The 16,781-nt window shown below is 49.7% G+C and overlaps 1 protein-coding gene, 1 long non-coding RNA gene and 1 pseudogene across 2 annotated transcripts; 1 reads left to right on the forward strand and 2 right to left on the reverse strand.

Annotated features, from left to right (window-relative positions):
* The first annotated feature begins 6,015 nt into the window (after positions 1 to 6,015).
* Positions 6,016 to 9,222, forward strand: LOC147345774 (uncharacterized). Its single transcript, XR_015153621.1, has 2 exons — positions 6,016 to 6,288; positions 7,597 to 9,222. It is a non-coding gene; the product is annotated as an uncharacterized LOC147345774 (long non-coding RNA).
* A 2,158-nt stretch (positions 9,223 to 11,380) lies between these two features.
* Positions 11,381 to 12,326, reverse strand: LOC147345775 (uncharacterized). The gene has a single exon (XM_086372492.1). The coding sequence runs from the start codon at positions 12,221 to 12,223 to the stop codon at positions 11,522 to 11,524; it is 702 nt and encodes a 233-aa protein (XP_086228618.1). The 5' UTR covers positions 12,224 to 12,326; the 3' UTR covers positions 11,381 to 11,521.
* A 3,441-nt stretch (positions 12,327 to 15,767) lies between these two features.
* LOC147345776 (5S ribosomal RNA) lies at positions 15,768 to 15,886 on the reverse strand (annotated as a pseudogene).
* Positions 15,887 to 16,781: the final 895 nt, after the last annotated feature.

Consider the following 16,781-nt stretch of genomic DNA (forward strand, 5'->3'; position numbering starts at 1 on the left):
GCCATGCGCTCAGTCCAGCTCTGCGTGTGAAACCAGGTTAAAAGCCTAGGGCCCCAGGGCCCCAGGGAAGACGTTGGGCTGCCTCAGTTTTCTGAGTCTAAAACTGGGATGACGACCTAGGGCTTTTGGTGACAGAGTGTGCGGCTCTAAAGCACATGTTCCAGCTTTCTTGTGTGTTTAGCTTAGGTGTTGTGAGTGTATTGCTGTTTACCCCATGAAATCACGTGTACAACATTCTGCTTTGTAACTGGACTTGTATTGTCTCTTTTTTCTGTTACCACCCATTTCATGTTAGCTGCCTTGTTAGTCAGCTTATAATTAAATTAACCATGAATCATTTTAGCGGCCTGTGAAGTGGTAACCAGTCCATTTTGTGGTCTTTTGACACTGTTTTTATAATTGGCATCATTGGCTAATTAGTTGATATTTAAAATTCTTTGATGATTTCTCTGTGGTTTCATGCTTGATTTCTTTCCAAATATTTGGAAAAAAACAGTTCTGTATGTTTTCCTTGCTCTTGGAGTTCTCTGACACTGTGTCTGCTTTCATCATTGGTTTTGATTCCCTGTCTCATCCTGTTGTCTGCTTAGTCATCATGAATCCAGATCCCCCCCAGCCCCCGAGGCTGTAGTTTACCCATCCATCTCCCGTCCCCCGTCCCCTCACTTGCTCTGGTCATAGCCGTTCTGTGGTCCACAGCGTGTGTCCCCTTAGTCGGGTTTGTGCTTTGTCTTCATGTGTCATTAAATGGTGTTTTTCCCCCATAGCAGTAAGTTGAATTGGTGTATCACTGTGCAGTTACAGGAGAAGGCAGTGGCAACCCACTCCAGTACTCTTGCCTGGAAAATCCCATGGACAGAGGAACCTGGTAGGCTGCAGTCCATGGGGTCGCACAGAGTCGGACACGACTGAAGGGACTTAGCAGCAGCAGCACGCAGTTATAAGCATAATATATGTAGATGGATCCTAAACTACATATCATGTGTAATTCATAAATGAGATTGTGCTTACATGAAGAAATGATCCTCTTAAGTGTAGAATTAATGGACTTTTAGATATGCAGATGACATCACCCTTAAGGCAGAAAGTGAGAGGAACTAGAAAGCCTCTTGATGAAAGTGAAAGAGGAGAGTGAAAAAGTTGGCTTAAAGCTCACCATTCAGAAAACTAAGATCATGGTATCTGGTCCCATCACTTCATAGGAAATAGATGGGGAAACAGTGTCAGACTTTATTTTTTGGGGGCTCCAAAATCACTGCAGATGGTGACTGCAGCCATGAAATTAAAAGGCGCTTACTCCTTGGAAGCAAAGTTATGACCAACATAGATAGCGTATTCAAAAGCAGAGACATTACTTTGCCAACAAACGTCCATCTAGTCAAGGCTATGGTTTTTCCAGTTGTCATGTATGGATATGAAAGTTGGACTGTGAAGAAAGCTGAGCATCAAAGAATTGATGCTTTTGAGCTGTGGTGTTGGAGAAGACTCTTGAGAGTGAGTCCCTTGGACTGCAAGGAGGTCCAACCAGTCCATTCTAAAGGAGATCAGTCCTGGGTGTTCATTGGAAGGACTGATGCTAAAGCTGAAACTCCAGCACTTTGGCCACCTCAAGTGAAGAGTTGACACATTGGAAAAGACTCATGCTGGGAGGAATTGGGGGAAGGAGGAGAAGGGGAGGACAGAGGATGAGATGGCTGGATGGCATCACCAACTCAATGGACATGAGTTTGGGTGAACTCCAAGAGTTGGTGATGGACAGGGGGTCCTGGCATGCTGCGATTCATGGGGTCACAAAGAGTCAGACACGACTGAGCAACTGAACTGAACTGACACAATATCCTTTCTGTGTTGGTGCTTGTATTTAAGACTGTAAATCTCATCAGCTTTTGCACAGTTAATGTCTCTATTAGACTCGTTAAAAAAGTATCTTCTATGGTTAATGTAAAGACTGCACCTGCTATTATGCTAGCTTTCATTCTTACATATTTTCACAGGGAACTTGCTTTAATGAATTTATTCTGAGAAGTTTTAAATCAAATTCTGTGTCAGGATTTTACATTAATGTCCAAAAGTTGGTTAGATTTGTTCAGTGTTAAAATAGATATTATGGTAACTTCCTCATCAGTTAAATTACTAATTTAAAGTATAACATGTTTTTGATTAAGATAAACGAACTTATAGAGAAATTTGGCTGAGAATAGACACCTGTTAAGGCCCTTTGTTGTACAGAATGCTATGCTTTAATAAATCATGATGTTGTAATAGAATGGTATCTTCTTGAGTAATAATTTATAGTGTTTCTCTAGTAAATCTCGAATAGCTTATTTAACTTCTGTGGTCAAAAAAAATGTTCTGTTTCCAGTCACATGTTCTCTAAATCTTCATGTCACTTACATGTTTGCCATCATTTTTGCTTTACTGTATTTGCCTCTACGGATTCTTGAAATTTTAGCTTCAAAGTTGCAAAGAATCTGGTTCCTCTTCATTTCTTTGCATGCATCTATCAGCCTAGTGATTTAAGGAAGCAGCGTCGAAAGGTAGACTGTTTACTAATTTAGCAGGCCTTTGTTTCTCTGTGAAGTATTGAAGAGTCCTTATCGTTTAACATGAATGAACACTGTGTGGTTATGTCTTGGTGAATAATTGATGTTTTAATGGAAGTAATGAAACTCACCCACCACTTAAAATGTGCTGATGGTTCTGTTGGAAATAGGTCATTCGTTGGGAGAGTTGTAACAGTTTGCCTTTCTCCCACTTGTTTGCCTTCTGATCATCTCATGCTTGTTTATAATAGACATAGTATTATTTATTATTTTTAAAAGTTTCTATACTTATGTTTTTGGCCATGCTGCACAGCTTATGGGATCTTAGTTCCCCAAGCAGGGATCAGACCAGTGTCCCAGCAGTGAAAGTGCCAAGTCTTAACCTTTGGACCACCATGGAATTTCCGCTTAGTGTTTTCATGTAAGAAATGACTGAATCAGAGCCATAGATGTTAGATTTGCGGGAAGCCAATTTAATGATGGTGGGTAGCAGTGTGCAGGAGACTCTGTGTGCCGGGCACGTGCTTTCCAAGTCTGTCATCTCATCCCCAGGTGAGGTCCAGGCTGCTGCTATCCCCATTCAGCAGACATAGACACTGAGGCTTAGCGAGGCCGGGCACACTGCCCAGGCTCTCACACCCAGCAGCGTGGTGTGGACTGGTCTGATCAGAGCCTGGACACTTAACCATGGTGCTGTCCAGCCCGCTTTCCTCCAGAGGCTCTTGTGTCCATCACGGCATCCCTGATGGAGGGAGCATCAGGAGGGAGCTCTCTGCCTCTCCCCTCGGGTCACTTGGATGAGCCCCTGTTGTTGGAGTCCAGTGCCCCAAGGGATGGCCTTCCTTGTCCCTCTCCTGCTCCCAGCCCGCTGACCGAGCACTCCTGGGCCTTCCCGCAGGCCTGGGGTGGCCGTGCTCCAGTTCAGGCAGCTCAGTGCACAGGAGACCTTCTGCTGAGCACAGCAGACCAGCGCTGTCCCCCTGGGGTTGGTGACCTGGGTGTGCTGCTCGCCTGCTCTGTGGCCTGCTTTGCCCTCCTGTTCAGCGAGGACACGGCACTGCCCTTCCTAGCCACATGTGGCACCAGTGGGGCAGCTCCCATCCTGGGGGAGGGCAGCCAGGCGCAGACCCAGAGGCCTTCCTCAGGAGGAGGCCCGGGGGAAGGGGCTGGCCTGGGCCCTGACTCTGAGGCAGGTGTTTGTCTCCACTGAGTCCATAGTCAACCCAGGCGTGTCACTTCCCTGCTCTGTTCGTTGTTATTTTCTGATTTTTATAAATGCTTATTTTAACTTGAATTTGAGATTGATCCGTGTTCAGTTCCATGTGGAAAATTTCTAGCCTTTGTAGCCTTCTGTTGTCTGAGGGTTCTTGTTAGAGCTCAGGGGAGGGAGCCCAGTTTATCCAGCTGCTCTTAAATGAGTTCAGCTGTATTTTGCACTAAGTTACTTTGTTGTCACCAAGCTCCTGTGGGGCTGCACGGGATCAGTATTCTTTACAGAATCCCACCAAAAAAGCACAGGTTAGTTGGTCAAAACAACGCACTCATTGTTTATAACAATACATGCCATGCATGTTTCCTAAAACCTCCCCTGGTTTAACCACACACCGAAATGTATCAGTGAGACCTGTTTGGACCCTGCAGGGTTAATCTGTTCCCACACTGTCTTTCCTTTCCTCACACCCAGGACCAGCGGAAACGCTGGGAGTCCAAGAGAGATCATCATCTTCTTCTTCTTCTTTTTTTTTTTTTTAAATTAGTTTATTTTTTAACTGAAAGATAATTGCTTTACAGAATTTTCTTTTCTGTCAAACCTCAACATGAATCAGCCATAGGTACCCATATGTCTCCTCCCTTTTGAACTTCCCACTGCTCTAGGGTGATACAAGATCATCTCTTAGTGAAGACCTGGGGGTGCCTTATGGAAACCACTGTGAGCGAATGACACTCGAACTGCATGTAAGTACTTCAGTGGGTAGTCCCCAGTCTGTATGTTACCGAGAAATACGATCCAGGCACATGGTGTTCGCGTGGAGGGGTTAGGTACCTTTTCTGTGTTTCTCTTGTTGTCATGGGTTCCAGTAACCTGCATCATCACTACAAATGATCTTGGATGGTGGCACAAGCTGTGTCTTTTTCTCCTTCAAACAGAAAGGTCTGGACGGCTTTGCTGAGAGGTTTTGTACTCTAGCTGTGGTGCTTCCGAGCAGCATCTGGCGATGAGCACAGTCCTTTCATCAGGGCAGTTCATGCCGTGCAGGATTCAGGGTGCCAGCATCGCTCTGCTCTCCTGCCCTGCAGGGCCATCTGGTCGCTGGATTCCAGGGAGGGCCGAGGCCGGCTGCAGGGAGGCTCCCGTCCGGGGTCTCTGCACTCAGTCAGATGCTCTCGTTGCCCCATAGCCTCGCTTTTTTTGAACAAGACAGTCCTTTAAGATGGCATTAAGCTATAACAAGGGTTTTTTTGTACTTGGGGGAAAGCATAGCTAATAGATCTTCAAATAAGTTTCTGGTTATAATGTAAAGCCTGTGTGATTGCCTTTTTCAGAACAGTCTATTGTTAGCCAATTTGACACTTACCTCACTCCCTCAGCTGCCAGCTATACGGGAAGAGGTAGGAGATGACAAGACCGCCATCAAATGTGAAACCTCGACCCTCGCCTGGCCGCAGTCACTTCGGATGGGCCGCCTGCGCACGGGGGCGCTGCGCACAGCCACCCATGAGGACCTCGGGGAAGCCCACAAGTAAGTGACCTGTGTGTGCATCGTCAGTTTCAGGAGCCCTGCACCTCTTGTCTTGAAAGAGTTGCAAGGATGTTTTTAAAGGAATACCACTGGGTTCGGTGCCTGTGTTTAGTGGTGAACTTCAGGTGCTCGGGAAGAAGAGCTCAGTGACCTCAGTGATTTTAGAAAATGTCCATCTCTACAGATTGACTCCTGTGGGAGCTTTCTTCCTGCTCTGGGTAGAGGGCACGTTCCTGACGGTGACGGCCCCATGCCTCTCGGGTTCACTCTTGAGGGTCCCTCCCTTTTCTGCAGGGGTCTCCTCTCAGGAGACCCTGTCCCCTCCTGTGACTGACACTGTCCTCATTCAGACCACCACTTGCTAAGCTCCCGTCCTGAGCCAGGCAGCACTCGATGGGGGGCACGTGTGGTCACCTGACCAGCAGCCCTGCACGGTGACCGTCGCTCTCCTGCCACGGCCGGGGACGGTTACCCTGTGGGAGGCGGGGGGAACTACCCAGAGCAGGGGAGCTCGTCTTCTCCTGGAGCGTCGTCACCTGCTGAGCAGCGACCCTAAGGGAGGGTCAGAGCGCCCTCTGCACCAGCTGTCCTGAAGTCAAGCCCTCCTCTCGGGAGAGCTCGAGGCAGAGAATCTCAGCTTCCCGGTGCGGTTGTCTGACACCGGGGGCCTGCATTGCTCCTGTGGAGTCTGGTTGGTGAAGGAGACTCCAACTGTCAGCTGCGAGGTTGAGGCACGGGTGTTTCTGGGTGCCCGTTTCTATCAGTAGCTCTTATGGAGGGGTGTGTGTTTGCACAGGGGTGCCAGTTAAAGGTCGTTTTCTCTCCCCGAAGCTCCACAGGCTCTCAGGACAGCCCCGGGAATAACCCCAGCAGCAGCACCAGCAGCCAGGGCTCGCTGCACAAAGCCCCAAAGAAGAAGGGCATCAAGTCCTCCATCAGCCGCTTGTTTCGCAAGAAGGAAAAGGGCCGGCCTGAACACCCCAGCAAGGAGGCGTTAGGACCAGGTGGGTGCTTCACCGTTCAGAGGGAGGAGGGCCTGCAGGCATCTCCCTTCTGTGTCTCCCCTGTCGTCCCCACGAGGCTCCTGTCAATCACGCTGGGGGTCCTCCTGGGAGCAGGAGTGGAGGAGGCGTCTGTCTTCTCAATGGGTCTGAGATGATCGGCTGAGTTAATGAGTGGATGGTTGGATGGATGGATGAATTAAGAGTGGATGGATGGATTGATTAGTGAGTGGTGGATGGATGAACAGATGGCTGGCTGGCTGGGTGGATGAACGGAGCATGGAATGAATAAAGCAGATGATTGTACTCCAGTGCTAGAAACATATTCTACGAAATTGATTGAGTAGGAGCTGGGCGATGATTGTTTCATCCTAACAGTGACATGTGTTTGGAAACGGCCTAAGTGCTCCTCAGTGAGGGGTGAAGTACAATCTGTGGACACCCCACAAGGAACAGCCCGCCCTCCTTCCTGCCACCTTCCCCATCCCCAGGAGCTCATCAGGGGTCCTGCTCATGCTCCCCACCCCACCCGACAGCCACACAGGTCCTCCTGGGGTCCCCTCATCAGACAGGGTTATCATCAGGCCCCCATATCACTCAGCTTCCTCTCCTTGAGGACAGCGCATGTTCCTTCCTCTTCAGCCACAAATGTGTTGAGTCTCGTTTGTGCTGGGTGTGGGATTTACAGGGGTAAGTAAAGCAGATGTGGTCTGGAGCACAGTTTAGTGACAAGAGAGAAAAAGGAGCAGATTATTAAATGCTATCCCTATTAGTAGTAAATACAATGCTGAGATGGATGGTGCATTGATTATGTACCAGATGCTGTGTGTGCCCCTTACCAAGCAGGTGCTGCCCCCTCCCGATTTACAGAGGACAAAGTGACAGTCACCTGGCTAGGGAGCGGTTAGGGCAGGTTCACACCCACCCAGTGGGACCAGACACTTTGCCGAGCCCCAGCCACCTCTCTCGTGGATGAAACAGGAATGAGATGGCTCTATGGCATGATGATTCAATGGACATGAGTTGGAGCAAACTCCAGGAGATAGTGAAGGACAGGAAAGCCTGGAGTGCTGTAATCCAAGGAGTGACAAGAGTCGGGCACAACTGAGTGACTGAACTAAAAACTGAGTGTGTGCTAACCTGTTTCAGTCGTGTCTGACTCTGCGACCCCAGGAACTGTAGCCCACTAGATCCTCTGTCCATGGGATTTTCCAGGCAAGAAGACTGGAGTGGGTTGCCATGCTGTCTTCCAGGGCATCTTCTCAACCCAGGGATCGAACCCACATCTCTCATTATCTATTGCATTGGCAGGCAGGATCTTTACCCCTAGCGCCACCTGGAAAGCCCCAGTGAATGCTGACAACTAGAAATGCAGAAAATGAGGGCTGCTCCTAAGTTAAACTGGAAGAGCAGCAAGCACAGGTTGTAAAGAGGAAACCACACAATGAGTGACAACAGCGCCAACAGAAACAAGGGATGCGTTCACCCACAGAAAGAAAATGTCTGTGCCGTTCGGAAGAGGAGCCCGTCAGCCCTTGGAGGGACAGTTGGAACCAGAATGAAAACCGAGGCCATGGTCAGCAGTGCCCACCACACGGTCTGGGTGGCGTGGTGTCACTCACCAGGCTTCCTGTATCCCCAGAGCTGCTGGCAGTAACATCTCTGAGTGCCAGGCCGGGCAGCATCCCCGAGTGAGCTAAGGCATCACTGCTCTCCTTCCAGTGCTGCTCCGGAGCCCTCTGTAGGCGGCCACCCTCATCCCCTAACCTGCCACTTGCTGGGGCCCGGCTGTCCCCCTGGAATCCTTTCAGCCCTTGAGCTTGGGTGTTCCCAGCCCTCTGCTACACCGGACTGGGACACAACTCAGGACTTGGGCTTGAGATATCAAGGAGACCGTGAATCTGGAAGGACACCACCCTGGGGCCTGTGAGAGAGCAGGAGAGCAAAGCCCCTACGGGGAGGAAGCAGAGCTGGGGGAACGTGCCCACAGCCTCCACTGCCTCCTGCACAAGTGCCTTTTCTTTGTCTCTCCTTGATCTGAAACAAAGCCCAGCTGCTGCTGCTCCGCAAGTGATTCCTAAAGATGCACCTCCTGCCAGAGCTATTGTCCTGCTTCTCTGGGGCTGCCTGAGTGTGCTCAGGAGTATCAGACAAGTAGGTCTGCCACACCTCATACTGGAGGTGGGGGGCCTGATACTGGGGAAGGGTCGGAGGTGGGGGGAAGGTTTGAGCGTCGGGGAGGGCCTGATGCTGGCCTAGGGCCATGACGCTGGACTGGGGTCTGATGCTGGACTAGGGTCTGATGCTGGGGGAGGACCTGATGCTGGACTAGGGTGCATCATTTGGGTCCCCGTCAAGGTTGCCCTCGGACACCCCACGCTGTGACCGATGGCGAGCCTCGACACCTGAACTTTGTTCCCACCCTCGGCCCGCTGCCCACGCCTCAGCAGCAGAGGGGCCCTGTCCCCGCAGATGCTGAAGTGATGGAGCCTCTTGTCTCCGGAGCCAAGGGCATGAACACACCGTCGGTCGTCCTCTAGGGACACCTATGCTTCCGCCTTCTGGCCTTTCCATTGCATCCGTCCATTTCTCTTAACAGAATGTCCATGTGATGACACGGGCTCCCATTACCAGCTCTGGTCTGTTCTCAGTGAGAGTACAGCTTACCCTCGGCACTCTTTATTGGCCCCTGGGAAATTTTGCTTCAGTACTTTATTGAAAGAAAGCAATAAATAATACTGTGATAAAAATAGTTCAAAAGTAGACTGTACATACTTTGTCACATATTCGGGAAGTTCACAAAAGATTAATAGGAAAATAGAATGATAACAATGAATTGTACAAGTAAATTAAAGGCGGAACCCACATGTAAAGAAACATGCTGTCTCTGTCTACCAAGATACCAGCTGCATAATAAATATCACACTGTGACCTGAACGCATCTCTTGCTGGCTTTTTTAATGTGCCGCTGAAAAAGTAAAAATTACATTTGCTACTTATACAATCCAGAATGGCTATGTCATCACAATCTAAAAATGTACGCCTAGGTCCATTCTTTAAACATGTTTACAATCATGTAAAAAGATGATTTCCATAAAAATAAGGCCTTTGTCAGAGCTACACTACCCTGTCTGTCTGGGAAGTGGCACCTTCACTGTCCAGCTCGATGGCTCTGTAGTGGGTGCAGGGCATCGAGATTGGTCCCCAAAGAGTCTCACCAGAGAAGAGGGATCCAGGTCCACAGAGACAGGGTTACAGGAGAGATTTTCAGTCTTCTTCTAGGCATCCTTTCAGCCCAAATTTCATTAGAAGCTCACATTTAACACCCAGTACTTTTAAATCACTTCACGCTGTGGACAAAAAGCATTTCTTGCTAGAAAAAGTACAGTTTAGGCCAGTCGTTAACATCCAACAACAATTGGTTGAAATTAAGTTTTCTTATTTCAGAGTGATTGTTGGAGAGCTTGGTTACATTCTGGAAGGATAATAAAGCACACCGTGTCATGATGATTTTACAATCGCAGGAAAACCCCTTCTCTCATGGCTTAACATTGAAAAATTAAACAAGAATAATGACAATAAATGCATCATTTACAAAAGCCCTGTGTTTGTTCATAGGATTTATACAGACAAGCACTACAGTACATTCATTTGAAAGACTGAAATCAGGTATCAGAACATGAAATTGATCTGAAAGGATATTCATAGCCTGAATATACAAGAAAAAGGAAGGAATTATATAAATGAAGTCATAAGTTTACATAAATATCAGAAACATTAAATTCTAAAATATTTTCTCTATGGTATTCATGAATTTTTCACTAATTAAAAACCCTGTAATATCTTCGGGTCCATGTAACAAGTATTAACAGAGTAAAGATTCCATCGAGTTCAAAATGTAGTCTTTGTTGTATACTGGATGCTGTATAAACATCTGGAGAATTCGTGCAGGTAAACTGGAAACACACACAGAAAAGTCAGTCCTGGGTTGGCAGCTGGTGCCCCAGCCCCTGCCCCTCCTGACACCCCCACGCCCCCACCCCATTTGGGGCTTCAGCTGCTTTGAGAATTCAGAGAAACATGGAGGGCCAAGCAGATCAAGGAGAGAACTCTGTGGCTGACTTTATTCTGACATATAGCTAAAAGCTGCTGGTAAAAAAACCTCAAAAGCCCAATCCAGCTTTCTAGCTGAGATGTGAACAGGACAGAGCAGACAGCCTCCTGCCCTCAGAGTTGCTCGAGCAGGGCTGGGCCCCAGGGCCGGACCCACCAGAGGACCACCCAGAGCAGCGCCTGCAAGGGAGGGTGGCCCCTTAGCAGCAGCCGAGCCCCAGATGCCGGTGCACCTCCGTGTGAAACACTGGCCTCCGTACGGAGAGGCCCAGGGCAGGGCAGCCTCGTGAACCCTGACGCTCTGGGCCCTGTTCCCTCCGAGAACGTGCACGCAGGGCATGGCCGGCAGCACTGGCGCTGTGGGAGGGATACCCATGCGTCCCTATGCGAGGGGCCTTGGCCATGCTCTGACCACTCCGGCGGCAGTGGGGCGCCAAGGTCACGTTCTCTGGTGTGAGGGTTCTCCCAGGCTAACCTCCAGAGACCCACTGACCCTCCACTCCCTGGGGCGTGGGCTCCATGCCCCCGCAGGACCAGGCCGGCCTGTACTCACCCGGAAGCACATCAGGAGCAAGTCCTGACTGTAGCAGAATCCAGCCCCTGCATTCCCGCCACGCTGCCTGGTCCCATGAGCGCGGGAGGAAGGGTGCAAACACAGAGTGCGGTTAGTCGTGCAACGTCACATGGGGCACGAGGACACACAACGCACACCCGCAGCAGTGCCCACTCCTACTGAGGGTCTGGGGAAACTTCTAGAGGGTGGATGAGCCAGAGAGAGCGAGCCTGGGGGCTGCCACGTGGGGGTCCCTGCCACCCGGGGTGGGGGGAGGGAGGTCAATGGCACATTTGATGACGTAAACGTGGTCATGGGGACAGATACTCCACGTCGGCAGCTGCCAGTCTCTCCTTAGACCTACGGATTCACAGAGCTCCACATTCACAGATTCCACACAGTCTATTGTTATTCAATTTTACACTTACCTCATTCCCTCAGCTGCCAGCTTTACGAGAAAGAGGTAGGAGATGACAAGACCACCATCAAATGTGAGCCCTCGAGATCAGATGAGATCAGGCGCGTTCAGGGTGGTATGGCCTTAGAAGGAGGCGGCTGCCGCCGGGCGCCCTAAGAGCCCTGCACTGTGCCTCCCTTTCGCTCTGACCTGCCGGTCGGGCCAGCAGGCCGCACCTCACCGTGGGGGCGCGCGCTATACTTGAGCCGAACGACCCGCGACCAGACTCCGCCGGCCAATGCCGCCACGCCCCCGAACACTGCCACCCCGCTGCCAGCAAACGCCTGGCCAGGTTCGGCAGCCCGGAGGGCTTCCGGGACCCCCAGCGGCATGCCAGGCGTGCGTGCGCACGGGGCCTGGGGGGTGGGCTGAGGGGCACGGAGGTCTTGGCGCCCTCCACCCCGGGCCTCTCCAGGCCCGGCCGCGCTCGGCGAGCCGGGCCTCCCTCGATCCCGTTCGCTGCCCAGGGCCACGCGGCCCAGAGGTTTCTGGCTTTCGGCCCTGCTGCCGCCCGACCCCCGCGGCCCTCGGGCCTCTGAGCCTCCTGTGGGCCTAGGCGCAACCCAGCCAGGGCCCTGAGCGCCCATCCTGCCCAACACCTGCCCGATGCCCAAACCCACCGGGAGCCACGGAGGCGCGGTCCACCCAAGTGCCTCAGCCCCGCCCCTTCGCCCTACTGAGGCCCCCACCTTTCCCCCACGCCGCTGGACAAGCACACAACCTTCCTGCGAGAGCAGACGAGCGACAGGCAGGCACACGGACAGACACACAGACAGTTGACAGCCCGCCGTCGCAACCTCATCAGCCAGAGCCATAGCACCTGTGAGAGGCCGGGGCCAGAGGAACGGACGGGCCGCCGGGTGTCAGGAGAGACAGAGGCAGAAAGAGATGAAAGTTCAGAGATAGACTCCAGGACTGTGAGAGGGAGATACAGATAGACAGACAGACAGACGCGTGCGCGTGCGCGCACACACACACACACACGGAGCCAGAGACAGAGGGAGACACAGAGCGAGCGACAAAGAGACAGCAAACAGGAGACAGGGGAGAGAGGATGGCATCGGATCTGAGACAGACACACTGGCACAGCCCGTGACGCACCTCAGAGGAAGGCCACGTGGAAGAAGCAGCTTCCCCAAGGGAGGGGGCGTCGGCTTTGGGCCGGGCCCGGCTGGACGCGGTGCCCTGGGGCTGGCGGTCACCCGTGGGGACCCCAAGACTTCCTTGAAGCCAAGGTCTCAAAGGTCCCCTTTGGCCTGGCTACCTAAGGCGAGACCCAGCCCCCATCCCCAGGCCAGAGGGTGAGTGTGTGAGAGTGTGTGTGAGTGTGTCGGTGGGTGAGGGTGAGGTCGGGTCGACTTGGGGCCGAGTGAATACCCAGAGTGGAGGGGGGAGGGTGTGGAGGCCGGGGGTTGGGAAGCTTGAGTGTCCTCTTGCTGTCTCTCTCTCCCTCTTTCTCCGTCTCCCTTACCTGTGGTTTCTAGCTCTTGACCTGTCTCGGCGGCAGGGTGTGTGTGTGTGTGTGTGTGTGTGTGTACCTCCAAACCCAAAGCAACTTTCTATGGAGACATAGTGAAGGGTAAATGCATTCTTACTCATCTGATATATCCTAAAACACTGGACATGTCTGGACTCAAACTTTCAGGGCTGCCTTCCTGCCACCCCTGGCAAGCATTGATGGTGCAACTGTAATCCTCTAAAGGAGCAAAAGTCCTGTACAAGTCCAGACATCTGCTCTGTACAGTCTCTTCCTGCAGTACAGAAAAGTATAGAACAGAATGACACATTCTTTGTTGATTGTACAGAAGAATGAGCTGCTATCTGCTGCCTAGTCAACATGGTCAACATGAGGAAGTCAAGCAAGAGTTCCAAATCTCTTGAATGTGGTCCTTGGAAATACTTCTGTTCTTAGTTGCTCAGTTGTGCCCAACTTTTATGCTACCCATGGACTGTGGCCAGTCAGGCTCCTCTGTCCGTGGCATTTCCCAGTCAAGAATACTGGAGTGGTTTGCCATTTCTTTCTCCAGGGGATCTTCCCGACCCAGGGATCAAACCTGAGTCTCCTGCAGGTGGATGCCTTCCCATCTGAGCCACAATACAACTAATTGCCTAGTCAAAATACAAAGAAAAAAGCTAGTGTTCTACTAAATGGAAAGATGATTTAAGAAACGGAAGCTTTCCTTTGTTGGTATATTTGAATCTTTATTTATTTTTATTTTATTTTTATGATTAAGGCTACTTGAACAAGGCAATGGAGAAACCCCAGAGTTGAAAAGCAATTGACTTTTTAAAAGAAACATGTGGCAGGTGAAACTTTCTTCATTTTTTAGAGTTGGTTCAATGCAAAATCTTTATTCAACAAATATGACTCTTGTGAACTTTATTTCAAATCTCCACAATGAATCACTAAGGCATCAAGGAAGAAAGGAGTAGAGGTGGAGAAAAAAAGAGCAACCTTTCCCCTTGGCTCCATCTCAACCAGCTGCTTAGTTCCTTCATCTCATGGACTACGATCTGGGATAATCTTGTTTGTCTGATTTTTGTTTGGGGACCGTTTCTAGTCACAGGGCTAGAAACAGTGGAGGGGGTAAGCCCTTCTTTCCATTCCACATCAGACCCAGTGGGCAGTCCAGGCCCTGCCCACTGCATTGAGTCTGTAGCAACAGAATCACCAGTGATGTTGGTTAACAATGCATATTGCTGGAATCCACTCCATTCGCTACTGACTCTTTGAGGTGGTGGTCTGGAACCTATACCTGGAAACTTTCTTGATGATTCCAAATCACACCAAAGTCTGAGGACTATGGAAGATCTTCACATTTCTGGAAGAGCCGCACACCTCCAGAAGGAACCACAAGACTTGCCTGAAATGGTAAAGGTATAAGTATTGTACTGAAAGTTGGAAGGTCTCCACCTTTGCTATGTAAGTAAAATGATCTTTCTTTGAAATGAAAATGGATAATACTAAAAGTTCACATTGTTCTAGAGCATTAAATAAAAAAAAACCCTGAATTATAGAAATCTGATGTATGAGTTCCTGGAAAGCAAGAACCTATATTTATTGATATGTCTTCATGCCTTAGATCGTGCCTTGAATATAGTGTGCACATCAACAGAAGAAAGAAAAGAACTGAATTGACAAAGATACAAAGAGATCAAAAGTGCTGAGCCAAGTGAAAAGTTGAGGCTTCCCAGAACTTTTCTGTCTTTCACACACTGAATAAATATTGAGCACCTACTATGAGCTAGTAGGCATGCAATATGTTTCTGGAAATAGAATGCTGAGAGAAGAAGAAACACAGTTCCTTCTTTCACTGACTAATGATAAATAACAGGCAGATACTTTGAGAACTTCTATAGGGGCCTCTTCCCTCACCAAAAACTGGGTGTCAGAGAAGGCTTTTCAGACTAATAATTGAGTTGAGATCCATAGGTTGAACCAATGTCAACCAGGGTTGAGATGCAGGAAGAATTTCAGGCAGGTAAAATAGCATCTTGGAAGGCCACGTGACAAGGGAACCTTAGTACATTCAAGAAATGAAAAATGCCCTATGGGATGGAACCAAAAGAGTGCAGAGGGCATTCCAGTGAAAAGAAATCAGAGAAGAAAGTGGGGACCAAGCAATGAAGGGATTTGGTCATATCTTCACTATGATGGGAAAATACAAGAGCAGTTGGAGCAGGGAGGTGATAGAATTGCATCTGCATTTTAAAAAGGTCATCTTGCTCCACATCACTCATGATTGGACAGACTCAACTCCAAACTACAACGAGGTTCCACTTCACATTAGTCAGAATGGTCCTCATGGAAAAGTCTGTAGATAACAAATGCTGGAGAGGATGTGGAGAAAAGGGAACTCGCCTCCACCGTTAGTAGGAATGTGAGTTGGTAGAGCCACTATGGAAAAGAGTATGGAGGTTCCTAAAGGAACTAAAACTAGAAGTACCATATTCAGCAGTCCCACTCCCAGGCATATATCCACCAAAATTATAACTGAACAAGATACATGCACCGTCTGTGCACATATATCTGCGTGTGCGCGCGGGTGCGTGCGAGCTCGGGCGTTCGCCCGCGAGGATGGGGGTGGGGTGGGGTGGGGGTGGGGCTGGGGCTGGGGCTGGAGCTGGTGCAGCCCCCTGGGATTGCCTGAGGCACGCCAAGGAGCCCCAGACGGAGACCCGGGACGGTCGTCTGGTTTCCTGGAAGCCAAATGCGGAGGGGCTCGCGGGCCGCGCAGAGGCAACCCAGGTCTGCAGCGGGAGTCAGTGCCCTGGCCACCCAGCCCCAGGAGGGGCTGGGGCTGCGGGAGCCCAAGAGTTGGGACGTGGGGCGGGGTCTAAAGGAGAGGGAAGGCAAAGAGCCTACAGCACCCGGTATGCCCAGGCGGTCTCCCACCCAAGTACTAACCAGGCCCGACCCTGCTTAGCTTCCGAGATCAGATGAGATAGGGCGCGTTCAGGGCGCTATCGCCTTAGACAGAGGCTGCTGCCACCCGGCGCCCTAAGAGCCCTGCGCTGCATCTCCGTTTCGCTCTGACCTGCCGGTCAGCCATTCCGTCTACAAGTGATTTTACTCTCTCCCCTTTCTCTCCCTGCTTTCTGAGAGTCTCTCTCCTTCCATACTTGATGGTGTAATGAATGGATGCCTTAGATCATTTTCCCTCAACATTTTTTTCTCTTTATTTTTACATTGATTTGTATGAATTCATCTTCAAGTTTATGGATTATTTCTGCTAGCATCTCAAATGTGCTGTTGAACCTATCAATTTTTCATTTCAATTATTTTAGTTTTCAAATCCAGAATTTATGTTAGTTTCCTTTAAAAAAAATAATTTGTAGCTCTTCATTGAGTCTCTCTGTTTGTTGACTTCGTATCATACTGTCATCTAATTCTTCAAACATGGTTCCATTATTTCATTTTGTAGTTATCATTATTTTGATATTTTATCTTTTGACCTTCATACTGAATTTCTAAGTGATATATGAGTTATCAGTGGTATGTTATACAAATGCTTTACTCACCACCATTACAACATTAGAGTTTTCTGAGTTTAACTGTATACTTACCTGTCCCAGCAGGTTGATAAAGAGTCCAAGCCTAAAGCCCCTTTAAGGAGGAGGCAAGCTTGCTTTCTTTTTCACATTCTTTTGCCTAAGACAAGTAGGCATTGTAGGGAGCAGTATCTCAGGTTCAAGGACATTCCTCTCTTTGAGCTTTGGATGTATGTTATAGGAAAGGGTGTGGGCAAAATGCTCACATCCTTGAGATGTTTTTTGTCTATTCTCAGAGGCTAGTTGAGAAGTATATATGGCCCCACTTAAATTAGTGAGCCCCTTCTGATGTCTGTGTCAGAAGCTTTTTCTGTCACCTTC

Source organism: Bos grunniens, chromosome 24 (assembly GCF_055505025.1).
Source record: "Bos grunniens cultivar Pamir isolate PY7600 chromosome 24, Bosgru_T2T1.0, whole genome shotgun sequence".
In the NCBI taxonomy this organism is placed as follows: domain Eukaryota; kingdom Metazoa; phylum Chordata; class Mammalia; order Artiodactyla; family Bovidae; genus Bos; species Bos grunniens.